This window comes from Bos javanicus, chromosome 29 (genome assembly GCF_032452875.1).
Source record: "Bos javanicus breed banteng chromosome 29, ARS-OSU_banteng_1.0, whole genome shotgun sequence".
NCBI lineage: Eukaryota > Metazoa > Chordata > Mammalia > Artiodactyla > Bovidae > Bos > Bos javanicus.
Window position 1 is genome coordinate 7,205,717 of NC_083896.1, and position 26,923 is coordinate 7,232,639.

Sequence of the window (26,923 nt, forward strand, 5' to 3'; positions counted from 1 at the left end):
TTCACTCAACTTTTCCCAGTGCCTACTGCCCCTCACCCAGCTTATCTCCAAACCCTTTCCTGCCTTGCATTCAGGAGGCTCCATTCCACTCTTCCTCTCAACTCTCTCCATGTCATCTCTTCCTTCTTTGTTGTTACCCTTTTTTCATTGTTAAATTTCCCTTGACTTTATTTACTTCTCCTGAAAGGGCACGTGTGCCTCTTTAAAGGACGGTTAGTACTGCTGGGTCCAGCAGATACACAGCATAAGCTGTGCATATTTCAAATGACAGGAAGGATGGGAAAAGTCAGACACTTTTTTCCTGAATGTCCCAAGGTGTGTCCAGATTTCAAAGAAACACATTTTTATGTCTTTTATTTCCAAAGTTTTATCTCATGTATTTTCCAAATAAGCTTAGAATACTCTTCCTTATTCTGTTACACTATTATAATAGAAACTCTCCAATTTCAAACTTGTTTTGAAATTCCTAGGTTACTTTGAGTGATCAGTACATAGAATGATATTGATGTTGAAGAGTATGATTCCTGTCACCATCGTTGATGGCCTGTTGTTATGAAGTTGTTTCAATGACTCTAGTGTAAAGAGACACAAAAGCTATGACCAACCTAGACAGCATATTAAAAAGCAGAGACATTACTTTACCAACAAAGGTCCATCTAGTCAATGCTGTGGTTTTTCCAGTAGTCATGTATGGATGTGAGAGTTGGACTATAAAGAAAGCTGAGCACCGAAGAATTGATGCTTTTGAACTGTGGTGTTGGAGAAGACTCTTGAGAGTCCCTTGGACTGCAAGGAGATCCAACCAGTCCATGAAAAGGAAATCAGTCCTGGGTGTTCATTGGAAGGACAGATGCTGAAGCTGAAACTCCAATACATTGGCCACCTGATGCAAAGAGTTGAGTCATTGGAAAAGACCCTGGTGCTGGGAAATATTGAAGGCAGGAGGAGAAGGGGACAACAGAGGATGAGATGGTTGGATGGCACCACCAACGTGATGGACATGAGTTTGAGTAGGTTCTGGGAGGCCTGGCTTGCTTAGTCCATAGGGTCACAAAGAGTCAGACACGACTGAATGACTGAACTGGTACTGATAGTGTAAAACATGATTTCATATGTGTATTTTACATGTATCCTTATTAAAGAAGTATCATGGGATAGGAAAGAGGATATGGACTATAAGGACTTCGGTTTGGGCTCTGATGAATCAATTAATAGAATGATCATAATCAGAAAGTTTCTCTTGTTTAACCACTCAGGAAAATCCCCTCAAGTAGGAAATGGCAACCCTCCCTAGTAGTCTTGCCTAGAAAATCCCATGGACAGAGGAGCCTGGCAGGCTACAGTCCATGGGGTCACAAAGAGTCAGACACAAGTGATCACACACACACACTCACACATCATTACATGTAAAATATAGGAAAAAAATGAATATCATATGATGGTTAAATTAACATTAGGTATATTTTAGAAGTATTTTTCAGTTTTACTTTATGATCCTTATCATGATTTATTATTAAGTAAAGGAAAAGAAATATACTTAAAATTAATTTAACCTAGCTATTAAACATTCAGTAAATAGTGTGAATGGTGATATATAGCTTTCATGATTATACTCTATTTTACAACCAGTGAAATTCTGCCAAAAGCATTAGGTTATTCTCTGCAGTCCAAGGTAAGTGAGACCAGTACCTTCCAGCATTCTTAGACGCAAAGTTTCCATTGTATTTTGCACTTTTTATCCTATTTGATTTGAGCTGCTATCTCAATAATCATGTAGTATAATGTAAGACCATAGTGTGGCCTGAGTGCCATTTACTGATGAATGTTTTCAAAACGATAGCAAACAGCATCGTTTTCTCAGACAAGACCTGTTCTGAGCTGAGGGGTTTTTGTTTCCCCACAGTGACGGCTGGGCTGACAGGTATGATGTGACAGATGGCTATCAGCGAGAAGCTGTTGGTGGAATCACAATCAAGCTCCAGTCTCCCGACGTCAAGTGGTTTGATGATTATTATCTGAAGCTCCGGCCAGAAACAAACCTCCGAAACCCTTGGTTTCAAGAATTCTGGCAGCATCGCTTTCAGTGCCGGCTGGAAGGGTTTGCACAGGAGAACAGCAAATACAACAAGACTTGCAATAGTAAGCAGATTTATTCTTTCATTTAAAGTGGGTAAGGCTCCAATTTAAGTGAACTGTGTTATGAGGATAGCGGCTGTCATCTGTTAGAAAGGAGGGCTCTTATATAGAGTGGGTACTGCTTCTTAGAGGGATAAGAAAACATAAGAGAGTAAATGTTCACTCTATTAAGATTGCAAACTGTTTCTATCATTCAGGATATTGGCAGTGTACTACAAAGCTAATGTGAGCTCCAGAAAGGAACTCTTCTTGACATTTTTGAAGGCAAGAACTACATTCTGGTTATTTTGATTATCTTTAGCAATTAGCACAGTGGAAGGCACATAACAAGGGTTTCATGTATGTCTGAAAAATGAATTAGTGCATGTTGAAGGACAAACCAATTCCTACTTCCATCAATAAACTATAAAACAGTAGCAAGGATTTGCTGTGTATAATTACGATGTTCCAGGAGACATAAACTAAGCAGAGCCATTCAAATGATTTATAAGGATTCACAACGAATCCTTTAGTTGTAAGGGTAACAAGATGAGGAAAACTAGATCCTGCCCTCAAGGGATTTATTGTCTAGTTAGGGAGATCATGATGCCAACAAAAGTTGCACTTCAGTGTTGTACATGATGTAACAGGAATTTTAAACAAAGGGTTTGGTCAGTTTTATTTGTAGCAAATGCAAAGGGAATCTTGACTCTTAATAATCAGACAGGGTCAATGTTGATCTGTAAGTCAAAGTGCAAAGGTTAAGATTTGTTAAAACCAACAAAGGGTTTGCTAAGACTGATTTGTCCCGCATTGTGTAACAAGCACCTCATATGTGTTTACAAAGGAGTGAAATGTTTTAGTTGGTGGTATAATGCCTCTATCATGATGCTGGAACAGGAGAGAGCACTGGAGCAATGAGGCTGAGGTTGAAATCCTAGCCCATGAATTAATTCCAGTCTACAGAGAAGCTGTCACCAGCACCAAAATGAGGAAAATAGGAACAATGTAGGGACTTCTTTATAATGCATCTCCTGAGTTCACATCCATACTGTGTTTTTTCTATCAGTCTCTTCTTTTGTGAAATGAATGAAGTAGTAAGCGCTGATCTGTGATGACTCTTACATGTCAGTGTTTGGAAAAGTGAGACTGTGGCAGCCTCATGTAAGTTCCTACCTAGTCTAGCAACAGTGGACAAGAAGGCTGGGGTGTGGGATGGTGCTGCCCCGTGAAATCCAGAAGCCACAGCAGCCTGCTATGAAACTACATTTGCTTCTCTCCTGCTTTAAATACTGCCAACTCTTGTCCAGAATCTTCAAATGCTTCTTCATTTCCTTTGTTTTTATGTTTTATTTTCATGAAAAAAAAAACGTGTGTGAATACACAGGACTGTGACTTCTGTTTCACAATTTTTATACCCAAGTTTATATTTTTCACAGTTCTATCCAGTTTCTTTTTTCAATTTAATTTTACTTCTAATTGGAGGATAATTACTTTACAATATTGTGATGGTTTCCACCGTACACCAACCTGAATCCGCCATATGTATCCATACATCGCCTTCCTCCTAAGCTCCCTCCTATCTCCCACCCCATCCCACCCCTCCCTCTAGGCTGTCACAGTGCACTGGCTTTGGGTTCTGTGTCATACAGCAAATGCTCACTGTGTGCATTAGTCGCTCAGTCATGTCTGACTCTTTGTGACCCCATGGACTGTAGTCCACCAGGCTCCTCTTTCCATGGAATTCTCCAGGCAACAATACTGGAGTGGGTTGCCATTCCCTTCTCCGGGGACTCTTCCCCATCCAGGGATCAAACTAAGGTCCACCGTATTGCAGGCAGACTCTTTACCGTCTGAGCCACCAGGGAAGCCAAAAGTCCACGGGCTAGCTACTTTACATATGGCCATAGATATGTGTCAATGCTACTCTCGCAAATCATGCCACCTTCTCTCCCCTACCGTGCCCAAAAGCGCGTTCTCCATGTCTGCATCTCCAGGGCTGCCCTGTACATAGGTTCATCACTACCGTGTTTCTAGACTCTACACATACGCGTTAAAATACAATATTTGTCTTTTTCTTTCTGGCTTCACTTTGTATAATAATCTCTAGGTTTGTCCACCACATGAGAACCAACCTAAATGCAAAAAGTGGTGCTGGGAAAAGAGGCCAGCGACATGTAAAATAATAAAATTAGAACACTTCCTAACACCATACACAAAAATAAACTCAAAATGGATTAAAGAAACACCCAAATGTAAGACTAGAAACTATAAAACTCTTAGAGGAAACATAGGCAGAACACTCTTTGACATAAAGCACAGCAAGATCTTCTATGACCCACCTCCTAGAGTAATGGAAATACAAACAAAAATAAACAACTCTGACCTAATTAAACTTAAAAGCTTTTGCAAGGAAAGCATATGAAGGAAACTAAAAACAAGGTAAAAAGAAAACCCTCAGAATGGGAGAAAATAACAGCAAATGAGACAACCGACAAAGAACTAATTTCCAAAATATACAAGCAATGCATGAAGCTAAATACCAGAAAAATAATCCAATCAAAGACTAGGCAGAAGACTTAGACAGACATTTCTCCAAAGAAGACATAGGGATGGCTAATAAACACATGAAAAGATGCTCAACATCGCTCATTATCAGAGAAATGCAAATCAAAACCACAACAAGGCATCATCTCACAACAGTCAGAATGGCCATCATCAAAAAGTCTATCCAGTTTCTGAAGGACACAAACTTCTTTCTTCCCTTGAGATCTGGGGTGCACACATCCTCTATGCACTGATCCTATGATTGTGTACAGATAACTCTATGTAGCTACATTGGAGGCATTTTGGAGGGTCAGCTGCAGACCCAGTCTCATTTCTGGTAAGGAGTTAGTGACAGCCCCTAACCAGTGTGGCTAAGTAAATTTTTCCAGTTGTTCCTTCGCCCTCTTTTGTACTAGTGTTCTTCCTCCCCAACTTCTTTTTGTCTGAAATGTCCTCTCCTGGAAATAATTCTTTGTTTCTCTTACTTTTTTTTTTTTTTCTTTTGGAGGCCTTTTGACATACAGTCTTGAAAAACTCTTTGATTTACATGGAAACATTATTTCTATGGAAATTATTCTATAAAATTCTCCATTTGAAATTGTTGCTGCAGCTCTGCCTTTCCCATGAACACCCTGATGTGATTTCTCTGCTCAGGGGCTGTCCCTCACTCTAGTTATGGAAAAGCATTCTTTTAGTCCCACCCCCGTGGAATCTTATCTGTCAACAGGTGTCATCCGTGTACATAAAGATGAACACGGGTATGTAATACCTCCGTTATTCTTCTCAATGAGAGAAGAACTGTCGTTATCATTAAAGATAACAAAACCAAGAATTAGAGAGACAAAACAACTTGCTCAGGAAAACACCAGAACTGAGACTCAAACTCAGGTTTGTCTGAAGTTTAGCTTATATGCTACACTAAGTGAAAGTCACTCAGTCATGTCTGACTCTTTGCGATCCCATGGACTATACAGAATACTGTATAGTAGAATACTGGAATGGGTAGTCTTTCCCTTCTTCAGGAGATCTTCCCAACTCAGGGATCGAACCCAGGTCTCCCACTTTGCAGGTGGACTCTTTACCAGCTGAGCCACAAGGGAAGTCCATACTACACTAAAGAGAGAGACTATTTAATTTTAAAAATCACAATCAAAATTGCCTTCTATAATAGTTAACATATAGGTCAAAAATACAAAAAAGAGAAAAATAAATATTAAGATTATTTGTATATAACTATGGAATGCAGTAATAGATACCTCAATATTCAATAATCTCTACTTTTGACCATATTTCCTTATTTACTCAAATGTCCTTTCAGTATCTACATTTTCAAATGACCCCAGGTAGTTTATTCTGTAACACTACTGAATATGAGTAGTGTTTCCCTGAATATACTTTCATCAAGCAGTGTGCATAAGACAACCATTTTTGAGTTGGAGAAGTAAGTTGGACTTTACAATTCATGACAGGCAAGAAATCTTCACCTTATTCACTCTCTATAGTACCCAAATCTAATAGATACGTCAATAAGCAAAATGACTTGATACAAAGAGTGGAAATACTCATAGCTGAATAACTGCCATTTTGTTTTGTTTTTTTAGAAACTTCTTAAAAGGCAAAGTATAAGACCTAGGAGAAGTATATGAATCTGAGTAAAATTAGCAGTAGCCTTATACAGAATGAGCTAAAGAAAAGCTCTGAGTAACCAAAAAGCTTAACACTTAACAGAAAACACTTAACACTGAATAAGTAGCAGAGCCATCTTAGAGACCAACTCCTAGAAATTAATTCCCAATAGATTACAGCTGAAGTGATTTTTTTTTAATCTGTATGGGAAACCAATGTGACTAATATTAACAGCACAATGTTCATGGCAAAACCACTAATATTACCTTAGTATAATTTTCTAAGTACAGTTTATTTTTCTTTAAACTAATGATTTATAGTAACACCTGGATAACAGTCTTTCATATAGCCTCTTCTGGTTTCCCACTAAAGTACTGATGACTGTATCCATAACAATAGAAAACTCATGTAACAACAATCTTTGAGAAAGGCAGCCATCGGAATGCCAGTGCCCGGAAGACTTCCACTAAATAGCCAGTACACCTATGAAATCAGATATTGGTACAACTGGCTAACTATAGAGAAAAAAGCTGGTGTAGCCTCATACCACAATGTATACACACACACACTTGTATACATATATACATACACACCCAGATGAGCAAAATACTTAAGTGTGAAAAAAGAAAACTATGGAGACAAAAGAAATCACTGTAGAGGGATTCAATTCAGAGCAGTCACTCAGTCATGTCTGACTCCCCGCAACCCCATGGTCTGCAGCACGCCAGGCTTCCCTGTCCATCAACAACTCCCAGAGCTGACTCAAACTCATGTCCATCACGTCAGTGATGCCGTCCAACCATCTCATCCTCTGTCGTCCCCTTCTCCTCCCACCTTCAGTCTTTCCCAGCATCAGGGTCTTTTCCAATGAGTTGGTTCTTCACATCAGGAGGCCAAAGTATTGGAGTTTCAGCTTCAGCATCAGTCCTTCCAATGAATATTCAGGACTGATTTCCTTCAGGATGGACTGGTTGGATCTCCTTGCAGTCCAAGGGCCTGTCAAGAGTCTTCTCCAACACCACAGTTCAAAAGCATTCAATTCTTCAGTGCTCAGCTTTCTTAATAGTTCAACTCTCAAATCCATAAATGACTACTGGAAAAACCATAGCTTTGACTAGATGGACCTTTGTCAGCAAAGTGATGTCTCTGCTTTTTAATATGCTATCTAGGTTGGTCAGAGCTTTTCTTCCAGGGAGCAAGCGTCTTTTAATTTCATGGCTGTAGTCACCATCTGCAGTGATTTTGGAGCCCAAGAAAATAAAGTTTGTTACTGTTTCCATTGTTTCCCCTTCTATTTGCCATGAAGTGATGGGACCGGATGCCATGATCTTAGTTTTCTGAATGTTGAGTTTTTTTTGTTTGTTTGTTTTTAAATTTCTATATGTTTTTATTTTTTTTTATTTTATTTTATTTTTAAACTTTACATAATTGTATTAGTTTTGCCAAATATCAAAATGAATCCGCCACAGGTAAACATGTGTTCCCCATCCTGAACCCTCCTCCCTCCTCCCTCCCCATACCATCCCTCTGGGTCGTCCCAGTGCACTAGCCCCAAGCATCCAGTATCGTGCATCGAACCTGGACCGGCATCTCATTTCATACATGATATTTTACATGTTTCAATGCCATTCTCCCAAATCTTCCCACCCTCTCCCTCTCGCATAGAGTCCATAAGACTGTTCTATACATCAGTGTCTCTTTTGCTGTCTCGTACACAGGGTTATTGTTACCATCTTTCTAAATTCCATATATATGCGTTATTATACTGTATCGGTGTTTTTCCTTTCATCAAGAGGCTCTTGAGTTCTTCTTTGCTTTCTGCCATAAGGATGGTGTCATCTGCATATCTGAGGTTATTGGTATTTCTCCTGGCACTCTTGATTCCAGCTTGTGTTTCACCCAGCCCAGCATTTCACTTGATGTACTCTGCATATGTTACATAAGCAGGGTGACAATATATAGCCTTGATGTACTCCTTTCCTGATTTGGAACCAGTCTGTTGTTCCATGTCCAGATCTAACTGTTTGTTGCTTCTTGACCTGCATACAGATTAGGAAGGTTTTACTCAGAAAAAGAATGATACAGTTTATGAGACTGAGAATGTTTCGTGGTTTTTTTTTTCATGTTGCTGTTGATTAGTCACTAAGTTATTTTAATAACTTAAAATAACTTTAAATAACTGTGTATTTCATGTAATTACTATTAATTATTATATGACATATATGCACCACATGCATATAAATGAAAATGCCTCAAAAATGTGTGTGTGGGGTGTAGTTATTGTTATTGTAACATTATTGTAATAATATTGTTTTTATTTATAATAAAATGTTCTATAACATTGAACAGTTATTGTTCAACCCTTTTGTGACCCCATGGTCTGTAACCCACCAGGCTCCTCTGTCCACTGGATTTCCCAGGCAAGAATACCGGAGTGGGTTGCCCCTTCCTTCTCCATGGTGTTTTTTTTTTTTTTAATTTTATTTTATTTTTAAACTTTACATAATTGTATTAGTTTTGCCAAATATCAAAATGAATCCGCCACAGGTATACATGTGCTCCCCATCCTGAACCCTCCTCCCTCCTCCCTCCCCATAACCATCCCTCTGGGTCGTCCCAGTGCACTAGCCCCAAGCATCCAGTATTGTGCATTGAACCTGGACTGGCATCTCGTTTCATACATGATATTTTACATGTTTCAATGCCATTCTCCCAAATCTTCCCACCCTCTCCCTCTCCCATAGAGTCCATGAGACTGTTCCATACATCAGTGTCTCTTTTGCTATCTCGTACACAGGGTTATTGTTATCATCTTTCTAAATTCCATATATATGCATTAGTATACTGTATTGGTGTTTTTCCTTCTGGCTTACTTCACTCTGTAAAATAGGCTCCAGTTTCATCCACCTCATTAGAACTGATTCAAATGTATTCTTTTTAATGGCTGAGTAATACTCCATTGTGTATATGTACCATGGCTTTCTTATCCATTCATCTGCTGATGGACATCTAGGTTGCTTCCATGTCCTGGCTATTATAAACAGTGCTGCGATGAACATTGGGGTACACGTGTCTCTTTCCCTTCTGGTTTCCTCAGTGTGTATGCCCAGCAGTGGGATTGCTGGATCATAAGGCAATTCTATTTCCAGTTTTTTAAGGAATCTCCACACTGTTCTCCATAGTGGCTGTACTAGTTTGCATTCCCACCAACAGTGTAAGAGGGTTCCCTTTTCTCCACACCCTCTCCAACATTTATTATTTGTAGATTTTTGGATCGCAGCCATTCTGACTAGTGTGAAATGGTACCTCATAGTGGTCTTGATTTGCATTTCTCTGATAATGAGTGATGTTGAGCACCTTTTCATGTGTTTGTTAGCCATCTGTATGTCTTCTTTGGTGAAATGTCTATTTAGTTCTTTGGCCCATTTTTTGATTGGGTCATTTATTTTTCTGGAGTTGAGCTGTAGGAGTTGCTTGTATATTTTTGAGATTAGTTGTTTGTCAGTTGCTTCATTTGCTATTATTTTCTCCCATTCTGAAGGCTGTCTTTTCACCTTGCTGATAGTTTCCTTTGATGTGCAGAAGCTTTTAAGGTTAATTAGGTCCCATTTGTTTATTTTTGCTTTTATTTCCGATATTCTGGGAGGTGGGTCATAGAGGATCCTGCTGTGATGTATGTCGGAGAGTGTTTTGCCTATGTTCTCCTCTAGGAGTTTTATAGTTTCTGGTCTTACGTTGAGATCTTTAATCCATTTTGAGTTTATTTTTGTGTATGGTGTTAGAAAGTGTTCTAGTTTCATTCTTTTACAAGTGGTTGACCAGTTTTCCCAGCACCACTTGTTAAAGAGATTGTCTTTAATCCATTGTATATTCTTGCCTCCTTTGTCAAAGATAAGGTGTCCATATGTGCGTGGATTTATCTCTGGGCTTTCTATTTTGTTCCATTGATCTATATTTCTGTCTTTGTGCCAGTACCATACTGTCTTGATGACTGTGGCTTTGTAGTAGAGCCTGAAGTCAGGTAGGTTGATTCCTCCAGTTCCTTTCTTCTTTCTCAAGATCGCTTTGGCTATTCGAGGTTTTTTTGTATTTCCATACAAATTATGAAATTATTTGTTCTAGCTCTGTGAAGAATACTGTTGGTAGCTTGATAGGAATTGCATTGAATCTATAAATTGCAGAGGAAGGTAAACTTCCAAACTCATTCTATGAGGCCACCATCACCCTAATACCAAAACCTGACAAAGATCCCACAAAAAAAGAAAACTACAGGCCAATATCACTGATGAACATAGATGCAAAAATCCTTAACAAAATTCTAGCAATCAGAATCCAACAACACATTAAAAAGATCATACACCATGACCAAGTGGGCTTTATCCCAGGGATGCAAGGATTCTTCAATATCCGCAAATCAATCAATGTAATACACCACATTAACAAATTGAAAAATAAAAACCATATGATTATCTCAATAGATGCAGAGAAAGCCTTTGACAAAATCCAACATCCATTTATGATAAAAACTCTCCAGAAAGCAGGAATAGAAGGAACATATCTCAACACAATAAAAGCTATATATGACAAACCCACAGCAAACATTATCCTCAATGGTGAAAAATTGAAAGCATTTCCTCTAAAGTCAGGAACAAGACAAGGGTGCCCACTTTCACCATTACTATTCAACATAGTTTTGGAAGTTTTGGCCACAGCAATCAGAGCAGAAAAAGAAATAAAAGGAATCCAAATTGGAAAAGAAGAAGTAAAACTCTCACTATTTGCAGATGGCATGATCCTCTACATAGAAAACCCTAAAGACTCCACCAGAAAATTACTAGAACTAATCAATGACTATAGTAAAGTTGCAGGATATAAAATCAACACACAGAAATCCCTTGCATTCCTATACACTAATAATGAGAAAACAGAAAGAGAAATTAAGGAAACAATTCCATTCACCATTGCAACGGAAAGAATAAAATACTTAGGAATATATCTACCTAAAGAAACTAAAGACCTATATATAGAAAACTATAAAACACTGGTGAAAGAAATCAAAGAGGACACTAATAGATGGAGAAATATACCATGTTCATGGATTGGAAGAATCAATATAGTGAAAATGAGTATACTACTCCATGGTGGTTTTAATTAAATAAAAAAATTTAAATTCCATGTGTTAAAAACATAATAAAAAGGGAAAAGGGGCCAATATGTCAGTCTAAATATTTATTTCTTACAAGAAAAACCCATCCAACTTTAAAACATAAAAATAAAAAACAAAACAAATGTACAATGGATATACTAGCAAATGCTTCATAGAACAATTAAAAATTATTAATAAACATAAGAAAAATTCACTCATTATTGAGAAAAGTTCACTCTCATTATTAATTGTAAAAATACAAATGTTCTTCCTTTTATCTTTCTGTATTTTCCAAACATTCCAGAATGAGGATAAGTTATTTCTTATCCCCCCAAAAAAAGAAAAAGAAATAACATTTTCAAATTATTATTTAAGGACACTACACCCCCCCGACACATTATTGAGGCATTTTCATTTATATGTGTGTGGTGCATGTATGTCTTATAATAATAGTAATTACATAAAATACACAACTCAAGTGAATTTATGTTTTATGAATTTATATAATAAATACATAAACACACACACACATCTCTGTAAATACCATCCAAAGAAACAATATCAGAAAGTTCTCTCATACCCAGTCCCAAACAATAACATGCTCCATTAATATAAAATTGAAAAAAAATTAATTTATTTTTTAATTGAAGGATAATTGCTTTACAGAATTTTGTTTCCTGTCAAACCTCAACATAAATCAGCCATAGGCATACATATATCCCCTCCGATCTCCCTCCCCATCCCACCCTCCTAGGTTGATACAGAGGGCTGGTTTGATTTCCTGAGACATGCAGCAAATTCCCGTTGGCTATCTATTTTACAGATGGTAATGTAAGTTTCCATGTTACTCTTTCCATACATCTCACCCTCTCTTCCCTCTCCCCATGTCCATAAGTCTATTCTCTATGTCTCTTTCCCATTGCTGCCCTGCAAATAAATTCTTCAGTACCATTTTTCTAGATTCCATATATAAGTGTTCATATATGATATTTGTCTTTCTCTTCCTGACTTAATTCACTCTGTAAAATAGGCTGTAGGTTCATCCACCTCATTAGAACTGACTCAAATGTATTCCATTTTATGGCTGAATAACATTCCATTGTGTATATGTACCACAACTTCTTTATCCATTCAACTGTTGATGGACATCTAAGTTGCTTCCATGCTCTAGCTACTGTAAACAGTGCTGTAATGAACAATGGGATGCACGTGTCTTTTTCAATTTTGGTTTCCTCAGGGTATATGCCTAGGAGTGGGATTTCTGGGTCATATGGTGGTTTTATTCCTAGTTTTTTAAGGAATCTCCGTATCGTCATCCATAGTGGCTGTATCCATTTACATTCCCACCAACAGTGCAAGAGCATTCCCTTTTCTCCTTACCCTCTCCAGCATTTATTGTTTGCAGACTTTTTGATGATGGCCATTCTTACTGGTGCAAGGTGATACCTCATTGTAGTTTTGATTTGCATTTCTCTAATAATGAGGCAAGAGTAGTGGAGTGGGGTGCCATTGCCTTCTCCAATAATGAGTGGTGTTCAGCATCTTTTCATGTGTCTGTTAGCCATCTGTATATCTACTTTGGAGAAATGTCTGTTTAGGTCTTTTTCCCACTTTTTTATTGGGTTGTTTGTTTTTCTGGAATTGAGTTGTATGAGCTGCTTGTATATTTTGGAAATTAATCCTTTGTCAGTTGTTTCATTTGCTATTATTTTCTCCCATTCTGAGGGTTGTCTTTACACCTTGCTTATAGTTTCCTTTGCTATACAAAAGCTTTTAAGTTTAATCAGGTCCCACTTGTTTACTTTTGTTTTTATTTCCATTACTCTAGGAGGTAGGTCATAGAGGGTCTTGCTTTGATTTATGTCATCGAGTGTTCTGCCTATGTTCTCCTTTAAGAGGTTTATAGTTTCTGGTCTTACATTTAGGTCTTTAATCCATTTTGAGTTTATCTTTGTGTACAGTGTTAGGAAGTGTTCTAATTTCATTCTTTTACGTGTAGCTGTCCAGTTTTCCCAGTACCATTTATTGAAGAGGCTGTCTTTGCCCCATTGTATAGTCTTGCCTCCTTTGTCAAAAATAAGGTACGCATAGGTGCATGGGTTTATTTCTGGGCTTTCTATCTTGTTCCATTGGTCTATATTTCTGGTTTTGTGCCAGAACCACACTATCTTGATGACTGTAGCTTTGTAGTATAATCTGAAGACAGGAAGGTTGATTCCTCCAGCTCCATTCTTCTTTCTCAGGACTGCTTTGGCTACTCAGGTACTTTGGGGTTTCCATATGAATTGTGAAATTTTTTGTTCTACTTCTGTGAAAAATGCCATTGGTAATTTGATAGGGATCACATTGAATCTGTAGATTACATTTGTTAGTATAGTCATTTTCACAATATTGATTCTCCCTACCCAGGAACATGGCATATCTCTCCATCTGTTTATGTTATCTTTGATTTCTTTTATCAGTGTCTTATAATTTTCTGTGTACAGTTATTTTGTCTCCTTAGATAAGTTTATTCCTAGATATTTAATTATTTTTGTTGCAATGGTGAATGGGATTGATTCCTTAATTTCTCTTTCTGATTTTTCATTGTTAGTATATAGAAATGCAAGAGATTTCTGTGTATTGATTTTGTATCCTGCAACTTTGCTAAATTAATTGATTAGTTCTAGTAATTTTCTGATAGTATCTTAAGGGTTTTCTATGTACAGTATCATATTATCTGAAAATAGTGAGAGCTTTATTTCTTCTTTTCTGATATGGGCTCCTTTTATTTCTTTTTCTGCTCTGATTGCAGTAGGCAGGACTTCCAAAACTATGTCGAATAATAGTCATGAAAGTGGACACCCTTGTTTTGTTCCTGATGTTGGGGGAATGCTGTCAGTCTTTCACCACTGAGAACAATATTTGGTGTAGACTTATCATATATGGCCTTTACTATGTTGAGGTAGGTTCTTTCTATGCACATTTGTTGAAGAGTTTTAATCATAAATGGGTGCTGAATTTTGTCAAGGGCTTTTTCTGTATCTATTGAGATTAATATATGGTTTTTATGTTTCAATTTGTTAATATGGTGTATCACATTGATTGATTTGTATATATTGAAGAATCCTTGCATCCCTGGAATAAACCCAACTTGATCATGGTGTATGAGCTTTTTGATGTGTTGCTGAATTCTCCTTGCTAAAATTTTGTTGAGGAGTTTTGCCTCTATGTTGATCAGTGTTACTGGCCTGTAGTTTTCTTTTTTTGTGTTGTCTTTGTCTGATTTTGGTATCAGGGTGATGGTGGCCTCGTAGAATGAGTTTGGAAGTGTTCCTTCCTCTGCAATTTTTTGAAAGAGTTTTAGAAGGATAGGCATTAGCTTTTCTTTAGTTATTGATAGAATTCTCCTGTGAAGCCATCTGGTCCTGGGCTTTAGTTTTTTGGGAGATTTTTTTTTATCACAGCTTCAATTTCAGTGCTTGTAACTGGGTTGTTCATACTTTCTGTTTCTTCCTGGTTTAGTCTTGGAAGATGGAACTTTTCTAAGAATCTGTCCATTTCTTCCAGGTTATCCATTTTATTGCTATAAATTTGTTCAAAATAGTCTCTTAAATCCTTTGTATTTTGGCATTGTCTGTTGTAACCTCTCCTGTTTCACTTCTAATTTTGTTGATTTGATTCTTCTCTCTTTTTTTCTTGATGAGTCTGGGTAAAGGTTTCTCAAATTTGTTTATCTTCTCAAAGAACAAGCTTTTAGTATTATTAATCTTTACTATTATTTCTTTCATTTCTTTTTTATTTATTTCTGCTCTGATATTTATTATTTCTTTCCTTCTGCTAATGTTGTGGAGTCTTTTGTTCTTTTTCCAGTTGTTTTAGGTGTAAAGTTAGGTTGTCTATTTGATGTTTTTCTTGTTCCTTGAGGTAGGATTGTATTGCTATCAACTTCCCTCTTAGAATGGCTTTTGCTACATCCCGTAGGTTTTGAGTTGTGTTTTCACTGTCATTTGTTTCTAGAAAAATTTTTTATTTCCCTTTTGATTTCTTCAGTAACCTGTTATTTAGAAACATATTGTTTTGGGTGTGTGTGTGTGTTACATAGAAACATATTGTTTGATCTCCACATGCTTTGTGTGTTTTTTACAGTTCTTTTCTTGTAACTGATATCTAGTCTCATAGCCTTGTGATCAGAAAAGATGCTTGATATGATTTCAATTTTCTTAAATGTACTGAGGTATGATTTGTGACCCAAGATGTGGTCTATCCCGGACAATGTTCCATGTGCACTTGAGAAGAAGGTGTATTCTTTTGCATTTAGATGAAATGTCCTGAAGATATCAGTGAGATCCATCTCATCTAATGTAACATTTAAGACTTGGGTTTCTGTATTAATTTTCTGTTTTGATGATCTGTCCGTTGGTATGAGTGGGGCGTTAAAGCCTCCTATTATGATTGTGTTACTGTCAATTTCTCCTTTTATGTCTGTTAGTGTTGTCTTATGTATTGAGGTGCTCCTATGTTGAGTGCAGAGATATTTACAATTGTGCTGTCTTCCTCTTGGACTGATCCCCTGATCATTATGGAGTGTCCTTCCTTGTAATATTCTTTATTATAAGGTCTGTTTTGTCTGATATGAGGATTGCTACTCCAGCTTTCTTTTGCTTCCCATTTGCATGGAATATATTTTTCCATCTTCTCACTTTCAGTCTATATATGTCTTCAGGTCTAAAGTGGGTTTCTTGTAGACAGCATATATATGGGTCTTGTTTTGGTATCCATTCAGCCAGCCTGTGTAATTTGGAGCATTTGATCCATTTACATTTAAAGTAATTATTGATATATATGTTCCTATTGCCATTTTCTTAATTGTTTGGGGTTTGATTCTGTAGATCTTTATCTTCTCTTGTATTTTTTGACTATATAAGTTCCTTTAACATTTGTTGTAAAGCTGGTTTGGTGGTACTGAATTATCTTAACTTTTGCTTGTCTGAAAAGGTTTTGATTTCTCCATCAATTTTGAATGAGATCCTTGCTGGGTACAGTAATCTTGGTTGTAGGTTTTTCCCTTTCAGTACTTTATATCCTACCATTCCCTTTTGGCCTGCAGTTTCTGCTGAAAGATCAGCTGTTAAACCTGTTGGGTTTCCCTTGTATATTACTTGTTGCCTTTCCCTTTCTGCTTTTAATGTTTTTTTCTTTGTGTTTAGTCTTCATTAGTTTGAAAAGTATGTGTCTTGCTGTGTTTCTCCTAGGATTTATCCTATATGGAACTCTTTGTGCCTCTTGAACTTGATTGACTGTTTCCTTTTCCATGTTGGGGAAATTTTCAGCTATAATCTCTTCAAAAATTTTCTCATACCCTTTTTCTCTTCTTCTTCTGGGACCTCTATAATTCTAATGTTGGTGTGTTTGATAGTATCCCAGAGGTCTCTGAGACTGTCCTCAGTTCTTTTCATTCTTTTTACTTTATTCTGCTCTTCAGAAGTTATTTCCACCATTTTATCTTCCAGCTCACTGATTCATCCTTCTGCTTCAAATATTCTCCTACTGATTCCTTCTAGAGTATTTTTAATTTCAGTAATTGTGTTGTTTGTCTCTGTATGTTTATTCTTTAATTCTCCTAAGTCTTTGTTAATTGATTCTTGCATTTTCTCAATTCTGTTTTCAAGGATTTCGATCATCTTTACTATCATTATTCTGAGTTTTCAGGTAATTTCTTCTTCATTTCTTTGGACTCCTGTGTTTCTAGTTTGTTTATTCATTTGTGTATTATTTCTCTGCCTTTTTGTGTGTTTTTTTTTAATTATTGTGTTTGAGGTCTCCTTTTCTGAGGCTTCAAGGTTGAGTTCTTTCTTCCCCTTGGTTTCTGCCCTCCTATGTTTGGTCCATTGGTTTGTATAAACTTTGTATAGGGTCAAATTTGTGCTGAGTTTTTGTTGATGGGCAAGGCTGAGTGAGGTGGTTCTGTCTGCTGATGACTGGGTTTGTATTTTTGTTTTGTTTCTTGTTTAGATGAGGTGTCCTCATGGTGCTAATGGCGGTTGGGTGATGCTGGGTCTTGTATTCAAGTGGTTTCCTTTGTGTGAGTTCTCACTATCTGATACTCCCTTGGGTTAGTTCTCTGATAGTCTAGGGTCTCGGAGTCAGTGTTCCCACTCCAAAGGCTCATGGCTTGATCTCTGGTCATGAATGAAGATTTCACAAGTGGTTTGTTACGGCATTAAGTGAGATTGAGTCAGATATCCAAAAATAAGAAACCAAAAATGTTTGAACCCCAGACAAATGGCCGTTACAAATCAGGCATTTAATAATTAAAATAAGGGAATATACACATATACACCCATAAATAAAATCAAAATAGTTCAACAAAAATAAAGTACAATAGATTTACCCAGCGAACAAAGGAGACCCAAAATTGTATCTACCAGTTAAGGACAAAACTAACTAATGCACAAACTAGAAAACACAACTAAAGCAAGGTGCCAAGTGGGGAACAAAGCAATGAACACAAAACTAGCAAATATGTGGAGAGGAAAGGAAAGAAAGAACAGATATGCAAAGAAAATAGAGGTAGAGGAAGATTTATATACATTAAAGATTAATTGCAAGGGGAAAAGAACAGTAGGAAAGGTAAACAAAGGAATAAATGTGGAAAAATAATATTAGGTTTAAATTTTTTAATTTAAAAAAAAAGAAAGGAAGAAGAAAGAAAAAAGAAAAAAAGGAAAACTCCACAGAACTGAGAAAGCCCAAAATAGAGACAGAGGTTTATAACAACAATAAAAAATGTTACTGAGTGGGAAAAAAAAAAAAATCAAAAGCTTAATTCGAGTCTATTGTGCCAATAAAATTGACAACTACAATGGAGGTGGGAGGAAAAGAAAAAAAGTAAAAAACATCCAAAAGAATCTACAAAACAAGTCAAAACATAAGAATAATAGGTGTTTCTCTTGAGTCACTGCTGTCAGAGTCCTTCCCCTCGCTGGGAGTCACAGTCCACCTCACCTCCCTCGGATGCCCTCCAACACTGTGCTGGTCTCTGGACCTGCTGTGGGGGTGGCTCAGATTCTAATCTGGTCCTCCTCCTGTGTGTTCTTGCCTCCAGTGTCCATGTCTATCACAAGTAGTGTGTTTTCTTTTGTGGGAGCTTTCAATGTCCTTTTATATATTCCAGAGGCACAGAGTCTGCTTAGTTGATCATGTGGATTTAATCTGCAGCTTGTACAGCTTGGGGAAGGTTTTGAGTGTTCTTCTTTAGCCACACTGGCCCTGGGTTTCAATTGTAGTTTTATTTCCACCTCTGCATGTGGGTCATCCACTGGGGTTTCCTCCTGAGGCTGTCCTAGAAGACTTGGGTCTGCCCCAGTGAGGGCCAGGTGTGGAGGTGGTGCAGCTGCTTGGGTTGCAGGGGTTCTGGCAGCACCAGGTACTCAGGGGGGTTGGCGACTAGGGTAGTAGGAAATATAGTGCTCTAGAAGGGTATGGCAACCAGTATTGGCCAGTACGCTCCAGTATTATTGACTGGAGAAAGCCCCTGACAGAGAAGCCTGGCAGGCCACAGGGTTGCCAAGAGTTGAACATGACCGAAGTGACCCTGCGTGCATAGACGCAAGCTTTTTTTTTGCCTGTGGCAGGTCTGCCCCAGTGAGGGTTGAGCGTGAAGTTGGCGCAGCTGCTTGGGTTGTGGAAACCCTTGTGGCACCAAGTGTGCAGGGACATGGACTGCCTCCTCTGCAGGAGTTATGGCCCAATCAGAGTCTTTTTCAACCCCTTATAGCTGGTGATCAGAAGGCCTCTTTGGCCAGTCTTTCTCCATAGCTCCACCTGTTCAGGCACTTAGAGGGCCCCCTGGCTGGGGTCCTATTCTGTACATTGGCAGGTCAGGTGCTTGATGGGCCAGCCTGTCTATTGTTAAGTTGCCAATGCTGGCATGTGGGAAGAGAGAGGCTATGGTTGATGGCTCTACCCCCTATGCATGACTCAGCAGTATTGCCTTGCTTCCATGGCTGCCTGGCTTTCCTCCACAGGCATTTCCCACCACAATCTCCTCCTTCACATCCCCTCAGTCCTTCTCTCTGCAGTCGACAACAGTCCTCACCCTGGGATTGCTCTGCAATCCCTAAACTCCAGCTCCCAGCTGCTGCTCCCTCTAGGAGACCGGCATCCCCATTCAGGGTATGTGTGGCTGCGGCAAGGCCAGTCTGATTCTCATTCCATTTAGGCCGCCACAGATCAGCTGTTTCACTCTCAGCCTTAAAGATTTCTCCTCTGACTCAGACAGTTCCCCCGATGTGGGGATCAGACCCCTGCTTCAGCTCCCCCAGCCGCCGAGGGCAGGTCCAGTCCTACTAACACTCCTGTTTCCCCCGCTAGTTCCTTCATCCTACCGAGGTTTGTGTGGGTCTATATATTCTTTTCCGCTGGTCAGGTCCTCCTGTCCACTCTCAGCGGGTGTTCTGCATGCACTTCTGTGTCTGAAGGTGTGTTCCTGATGTATCCTTGGAGAGAGATGTACTCCACGCCCACCTACTCCTCCGCCTTCTTGTTCTCCTCCAATATAACATTTTTTAATGCCCATCAGTTTCACCTACCCTTGTACATCATATAAATGGAATCATATGTTATTTACCTTTTGTGTCTGGCCTTTCCCCCTCAAAATAATGTTGTAGGGTTCATCCCTGTTGTTATATGTATCAGTAGTTTATTCTTTGTCATCATTGTGTAGTGATCCTTTGTATGGAGAGAGCAGAATTTATCTATCAGTTCTCCTATAGATGGAAATTTGGATTATTCACAGTTTTAAGTATTATAAATAAAGCTTTTATGAACACTACTATACATACCATCTGGCAAATACATCCTAATTCCTGTTAAATGTACTATATACCTGTAAATTGCTAGGTCATAAGCTAAGCATATGTTTAGCTTTCTTAGATATTACCAAGCAGTTTTCCAGACTAACTGAACTAATTTAAACTTCCACTGAAATGTGTAATAAGTCAAGTTTCTGTGCACCCTTCACAAGAGTTGGTATTATCTTTTTTCACTTTAAACATTGTTAGTGTTGGATTATTATATTGTGATTTTGATTGGCATTTCCCTTGTGCATTAGGAAGCTAAGTTCCATTTCAAATGTTTATTGGAAATATAGGTATCCTCTTTTGTAAAGTATATTGTCCAGTCTTTTGCATATTTCTTTGAATTGATTACTTCTTAATACATATTTTAAAACTTCCTATATCCTATGGATACAAGTCTTTGGTTAGATATACATACCATGAAAATCACCCAGTTGAAGTGTAGCTTATTACTATTTTCTATTTCTCTCATTTGCTATTTATTTTGCTTTTTTTTTCTATTTGTCCAATTTTTCTTTAATTTTTTTATTCTTTTTTTTCCTACTTGCCACTTCATTTTGGATTAATCAGTACTTTTTTTATCCTATTTTGTCACCTCTATGAGCATTTTTATTTCATCTCAGTACATTTCATTTTGAGTTTTCAATAAATATAAATGAATCCTTAATACAAACTATGTTAAGTTGGCTCTTATTTACATTCAAGAATCTTACAAATATTTATACCTGTTTATCTGCTTTCACGATGGTGTGATCATTCACCTAGAGGCAGATATTCTAGAATGTGAAGTCAAGTGCGCCTTAGAAAGCATCACTATGAACAAAGCTAGTCCAGGTGATGGAATTCCAGTTGAGCTATTTCAAATCCTGAAAGAGGATGCTGTGAAAGTGCTGCACTCAATATGCCAGCAAATTTGGAAAACTCAGCAGTGGCCACAGGACTGGAAAAGGTCAGTTTTCATTCCAATCCCAAAGAAAGGCAATGCCAAAGAATGCTCAAACTACCACACAATTGCACTCCTCTCACATGCTAGTAAAGTAATGCTCAGAATTCTCCAAGCCAGGCTTCAGCAATACGTGAACCATGAATTTCCAGATGTTCAAGCTGGTTTTAGAAAAGGCAGAGGAACAAGAGATCAAATTGCCAACATCAGCTGGATCATGGAAAAAGGTAGAGAGTTCCAGAAAAACGTCTATTTCTGCTTTGTTGACTATGCCAAAGCCTTTCACTGTGTGGATCACAATAAACTGGAAAATTCTTCAAGAGATGGGAATACCAGACCACCTGACCTGCCTCTTGAGAAACCTATATGCAGGTCAGGAAGCAAAAGTTAGAACTGGACATGGAACAACAGACTGGTTCCAAATAGGAAAAGGAGTACGTCAAGGCTGTATATTGTCACCCTGCTTATTTAACTTATATGCAGAGTACATCATGGGCAGGAAGAAGCACAAGCTGGAATCAAGATTGCCAGGAGAAATATCAAATAACTTCAGATATGCAGATGACACCACCCTTATGGCAGAAAGTGAAGAGGAACTAAAAAGCCTCTTGATGAAAGTGAAAGTGGAGAGTGAAAAAGTTGGCTTAAAGCTCAACATTGAGAAAACAAAGATCATGGCATCTGGTCCCATCACTTCATGGGAAATAGATGGGGAAACAGTGGAAACCATGTCAGACTTTATTTTGGGGGGCTCCACAATTACAGATGGTGATTGCAGCCATGAAATTAAAAGACGCTTACTCCTTGGAAGGAAAGTTATGACCAACCTAGATAGCATATTGAACAGCAGAGGCGTTACTTTGCCAACAAAGGTCCATCTAGTCAAGGCTATGGTTTTTCCAGTGGTCATGTATGGATGTGAGAGTTGGACTGTGAAGAAAGCTGAGCACTGAAGAATTGATGCTTTTGAACAGTGGTGTTGGAGAAGACTCTTGAGAGTCCCTTGGACTGCAAGGAGATCCAGCCAGTCCATTCTGAAGGACATCAGTCCTGGGTGTTCATTGGAAGGAATGATGCTAAAGCTGAACCTCCAGTACTTTGGCCAGCTCATGCGAAGAGTTGACTCATTGGAAAAGACTCTGATGCTGGGAGGGATTGCGGGCAGGAGGAGAAGGAGATGACAGAGGATAAGATGGCTGGATGGCATCACCAACGCGATGGACGTGAGTTTGAGCGAACTCCAGGAGTTGGTAATGGAGAGGGAGGCCTGGCGTGCTGCAATTCATGGGGTCGCAAAGAGTTGGACATGACTGAGTGACTGAATTGAACTGATCTGCTTTCACTGTTTTTTTTTTGTTACTGCCATTTAATTTATTTTATATGTATTATATATACTACTTTGTATATGATTTATTTGATTTGTCATGATTGTTGCTCTGAATGGTCAACAATCAGATTTACTCATGCTTTTTCTTCATTCCTTCTGGTATGTCTTTGTTTTCTGATTTTTTCAGGCTAAAGATTTTTCTTTAGTGTTTTTTATAATGTAGGCCACTACCAACAAATTTATCATATTTTTTCCTCAGAATATCTTTATTTTCCCTTTATTTTTTCAAGTTTTATAGAGATATAATTCACATACAGTGCTGTATAAATTTAAGGTGTTTGACATAATGATTTGACTTACATACATCATGAAAAGTGAAAGTGTTAGTCACTCAGTTGTGTCTGACCTTCAACCCCATGGACTGTAGCCCGCCAGGCTCCTCCGTCCATGGGGTTCTCCAGGCAAGAATATTGGAGTGGGTAACCATTTCTTCTCCAGGGAATCATCCCAACCTGGGGACTGAACCCAGGTTTCCTGCATTGAAGGCAGATTATTTACCATCTGAGCCACCAGGGAAGCCCTATGAAATGGTTACCACAATAGTTTGGTGAACATCTGTCATCTCATTTAGACACTTATAGAAAAAAAAATGTTTTTCTCTTTGTGATGAAAATTATTAGGATTTACTCTCTCAACAGGTTTCCTTTACAATGTACAGCAGTGTTATTAATAATTATTTTTATCATATTGTACATTATATCCCTAGTACTTATTTATCCTCTAAGTTTGTACCTTTTGACTGCCATCATCCAAACCCCTCTCCTCCCCCCTCTCCCTCTGGTAGCCAGAGATATGATCTATTTGATTTGATGTTTGTTATTTGATATTTCTATACATTTCAAAATGTATTGTTTTTGAAGGATATATTTACTGAGTATAGCATTCTATATTGGTAGGTTTTCTCATTTACGTTTTTCTCAGTTTTCTTTTTCCTTTAAAAACAGCTTTCCTTTTTTCCCTTAAGATCATGATTTCATTGAGAAATTAGCTGTCATTCTTTGTGTTGTTTCACTGATACAAATATGTCTTTTTCTCTAGGGTTTTAAGATGGCTTTTTAAAAATGTTTTGGTTGACTATAATGAAAGTAGTTGTGATTTCCATTACGTATTTCGTTTTTAGGGTTTCTAGAACTTCTTAAACCTGTGGATTAAAGACTTGCATCTGTTTTGAAACTTCACCAGATATTGTTCCCTGAAACATTCCTTCTGCCACATTTCTCTCTCTGCTCCTTATAGTACCCAGTCACACCTGCATTAGATCATTTGACTATGTCTCACACGTGACATTTTCTCTGGGCTCTCTTTCTTTCACTCTGTGTTTGACTTTTTTCGGCTTTTCTTTCTTTGATTTCACTGATCATGTCTTCTCCTGTGTCCAGTCTGCTGTTAACCATCATTAAATTTCTTAATTTCAGATATAGCATTTTACAATCCAAGAATGCCTACTTAATTCTTTCTATAATTTCAAATTTTCTGTTGAAGTTCTCCTCATTCATTTTTCAATCCTTACTCAATTTTTTGAACATATTGATTATAGATATTTTAAGGTACTTTTCTTCAAACTGTAACATCCAAGATCTTCTATCAGTCTACTTCTATTGACTTATTTTTCTCAGTTACTGGTCACCTTTTATGCTTCTTGACACATGACAGTGTTTATTTTTAATGCCAGATATTGAATATAAAGTAACCATATGGACTGGATTTTACTTTTCCCCCAGTGATGGTTTGCCTTTTCCAGATTCAAAGTAACTGAGATAGACAAGGTTGCAGCAGAAGACAGAAGCAATCAACTTCTGATTAAGAACATCTTTACAGGACAGTTGGCATGGAATTTTAATTGAGAGTCTGGCTAGCATGAGGGCTTCCCTGGTGGCTCAGTGGTAAAGAATCTGCCTACCAATGCAGGAGACAAGTTCAGCCCTTGGCTTAGAAAGATCCCCTGGAGGAGGGCATGGCAACCCACTCCAGTATTCTTGCCTGAAGAATCCCTTGGACAGAGGAGCCTGGTGAGCTACAGTCCAAGGGGTCACAAGAGTCAGGCACAACTTGGCAACTTAGCAACAACAACTAGCTAACGTATCCCCTAACCTGGCTGACTTAGATTTTTATATTTTTGAGTTTTGTCCTCTAACCTCCTGCACCATAATGTTTCTAAATAGAGCATGAGTAAAAACCTAATGGAAGTTTGAGCAGTTTTCATTCCTCAAGTGGTGCTTTTCTTCCAAATATCACGAAACAGTGTAAGATTTCAGTATTCACTTTCAGAGTCATGAGCCTCTCATGTAGCTTCCAGAATCAGCAAGTGAAGCATGAGGTCAAATGACTATTATGCATTTAGGTCTCCTGGAGTTTACAAATTCACACATCAGATCATTTCAATATCCAAACATTTTTTGAGTTTCTTTCTTCCAGCAGTGTCATATACTAGGTATAATTACATCGCCCCCTCTCCCAACCCCAATTCATATCCTTTCCCAGAACCACAGAATGTGACTTCACTAGAAATAGTGTTACTGTAGATGTAATTAGTTAAAATGAGGTCAGACTGAAAGAGGATGTGCTTGTAATTCAATATGACAAAAAGAAGAGAAGGGACAGGGCCTTCCCTGGTAGTCCAGGGGTTAGGAATCTGCCTGCCAATGCAGGGGTTAGTGGTTCAATCCCTGGTCTGGGAACTAAGATCTTACATGCCATGGGGAAACTGAACCCATGTGCCACAACTTCTGAGCATGCGCCCTAGAGCCTGGGAGACAAACTACTGAGCAAGCACACCCCAACTACCGAAGTTTGCTCCTCCTAGAGCCCACGGTCCCAACAAGAGAAGCCACTGCAATGAGAAGCCTTCACATGGAAACTTGAGAGTAGCCCCCACTCACCACAACCAAAGAAAGCCCACATGCAGCCAATAAATAAATCCTTAGAGAGAGAGAGAGAAGGGACACAGAGATGAGAGACACAGAGGGAAAGTGGCATGGGAAGACACAGCGGGAGCTTGAGTGATGCAGCCAAAAGCCCAGGAACGCCAAGGATTAACAGCCACCACCAGAAGCTAGGAGAGGCAAGGAAGAGTCTACACAGAGTCTCAGAGGAGTGAGGCCCTGCTCCCACTGTGATTTCAAACTTCTAGCATCTAGAACTGGGAGAGAATAAATTTCTGTTGCTTTGCTGCTGCTAAGTCGCTTCAGTCGTGTCCGACTCTGTGCGACCCCATGGACGGCAGCCCACTAGGCCCCCCGTCGCTGGGATTCTCCAGGCAAGAACACTGGAGTGGGTTGCCATTTCCTCCTCCAATGCATGAAAGTGAAAAGTGAAAGTGAAGGCATTCAGTCGTGTCTGACTCCTAGCAACCCCATGGACTGCAGCCTACCAAGGCTCCTCCATCCATGGGATTTTCCAGGCAAGAGTACTGGAGTGGGGTGCCATTGCCAACCTATTTTGTGGCACTTTGTATGGAAAACTTAGGAAACTAATGACCCTTCATTTAAACCAAGCTGGATCATCAGCCTGAGTTCAGCATCTGCAGATACCCTCCAACAGTAAAGAGGCTTCCTGGGTGGAGCTAGTGGGTACAGAACCCACCTGCCAATGCAGGAGACTTAGGAGACGTGTGTTAGATCCCTGGATTGGGAATTGCCCCTGGAGGAGGAAATGGCAACCCACTCCAGTATTCTTGCCTGGAAAAATCCCACAGAGAAGCCTTGTGGGCTACAGTCCGTGGGGTCACAAAGAGTAGGACACAACTGAAGCACCTTAGTATGCTCAGACAGTAAAGCAACTGGTGACTCCTGTCCACTTGTACAGGTTTCCTCTCTGTTCATTTTAACTTTGTTGCTTCTATACATCTTCATTGCCTTAATTTTTTTGGTTTTTGCATTTTTTGACCTTTTAAATTACTGCACAGTAGCTCTATTGTACTGCATAATAGTAAAAGAATGTTCATTTGCTTTCTTCTCCCTTCTACCTAACACCACAAGTTCCTCCTCTACTTTTAATTGCTACCACCCCATCCCAATGTTGATGTCTAATTAAAACCTGTAACTTAATAATGCCTATAATGCTTATACTTTTGTCAACTTTGTTTTGCTTTTAAGCATTCAGAAACTTAAACTATGTGGTATTGTTAGACTACAGCTTTATCTACTGATAACCATGAGCCTGATTTAGTAAACTTTACTTGAAATGCATAATTATGTCAGAGTTAAATTATAAATTCAATGAATACTAATAAATTAAAAGCATTAAGAATATAATTTAATTCTAATTGTTCACTTAAGTAACCCAGTAAGAAAAGCTACAGAGAATTAAAATAAAACTGT

At 38.5% G+C, this 26,923-nt stretch overlaps 1 protein-coding gene across 2 annotated transcripts in view; it reads left to right on the plus strand.

Moving 5' to 3' along the window:
• The window catches only part of GRM5 (glutamate metabotropic receptor 5), a 650,668-nt gene that overhangs the window by 459,048 nt on the left and 164,697 nt on the right, over positions 1-26,923 (plus strand). For both annotated transcript variants that reach the window (XM_061406016.1, XM_061406017.1), the window contains exon 4: positions 1,904-2,139. In XM_061406016.1, coding sequence (XP_061262000.1) covers positions 1,904-2,139 — 236 coding nt within the window. The remainder of the gene's footprint in view (positions 1-1,903; positions 2,140-26,923) is intronic.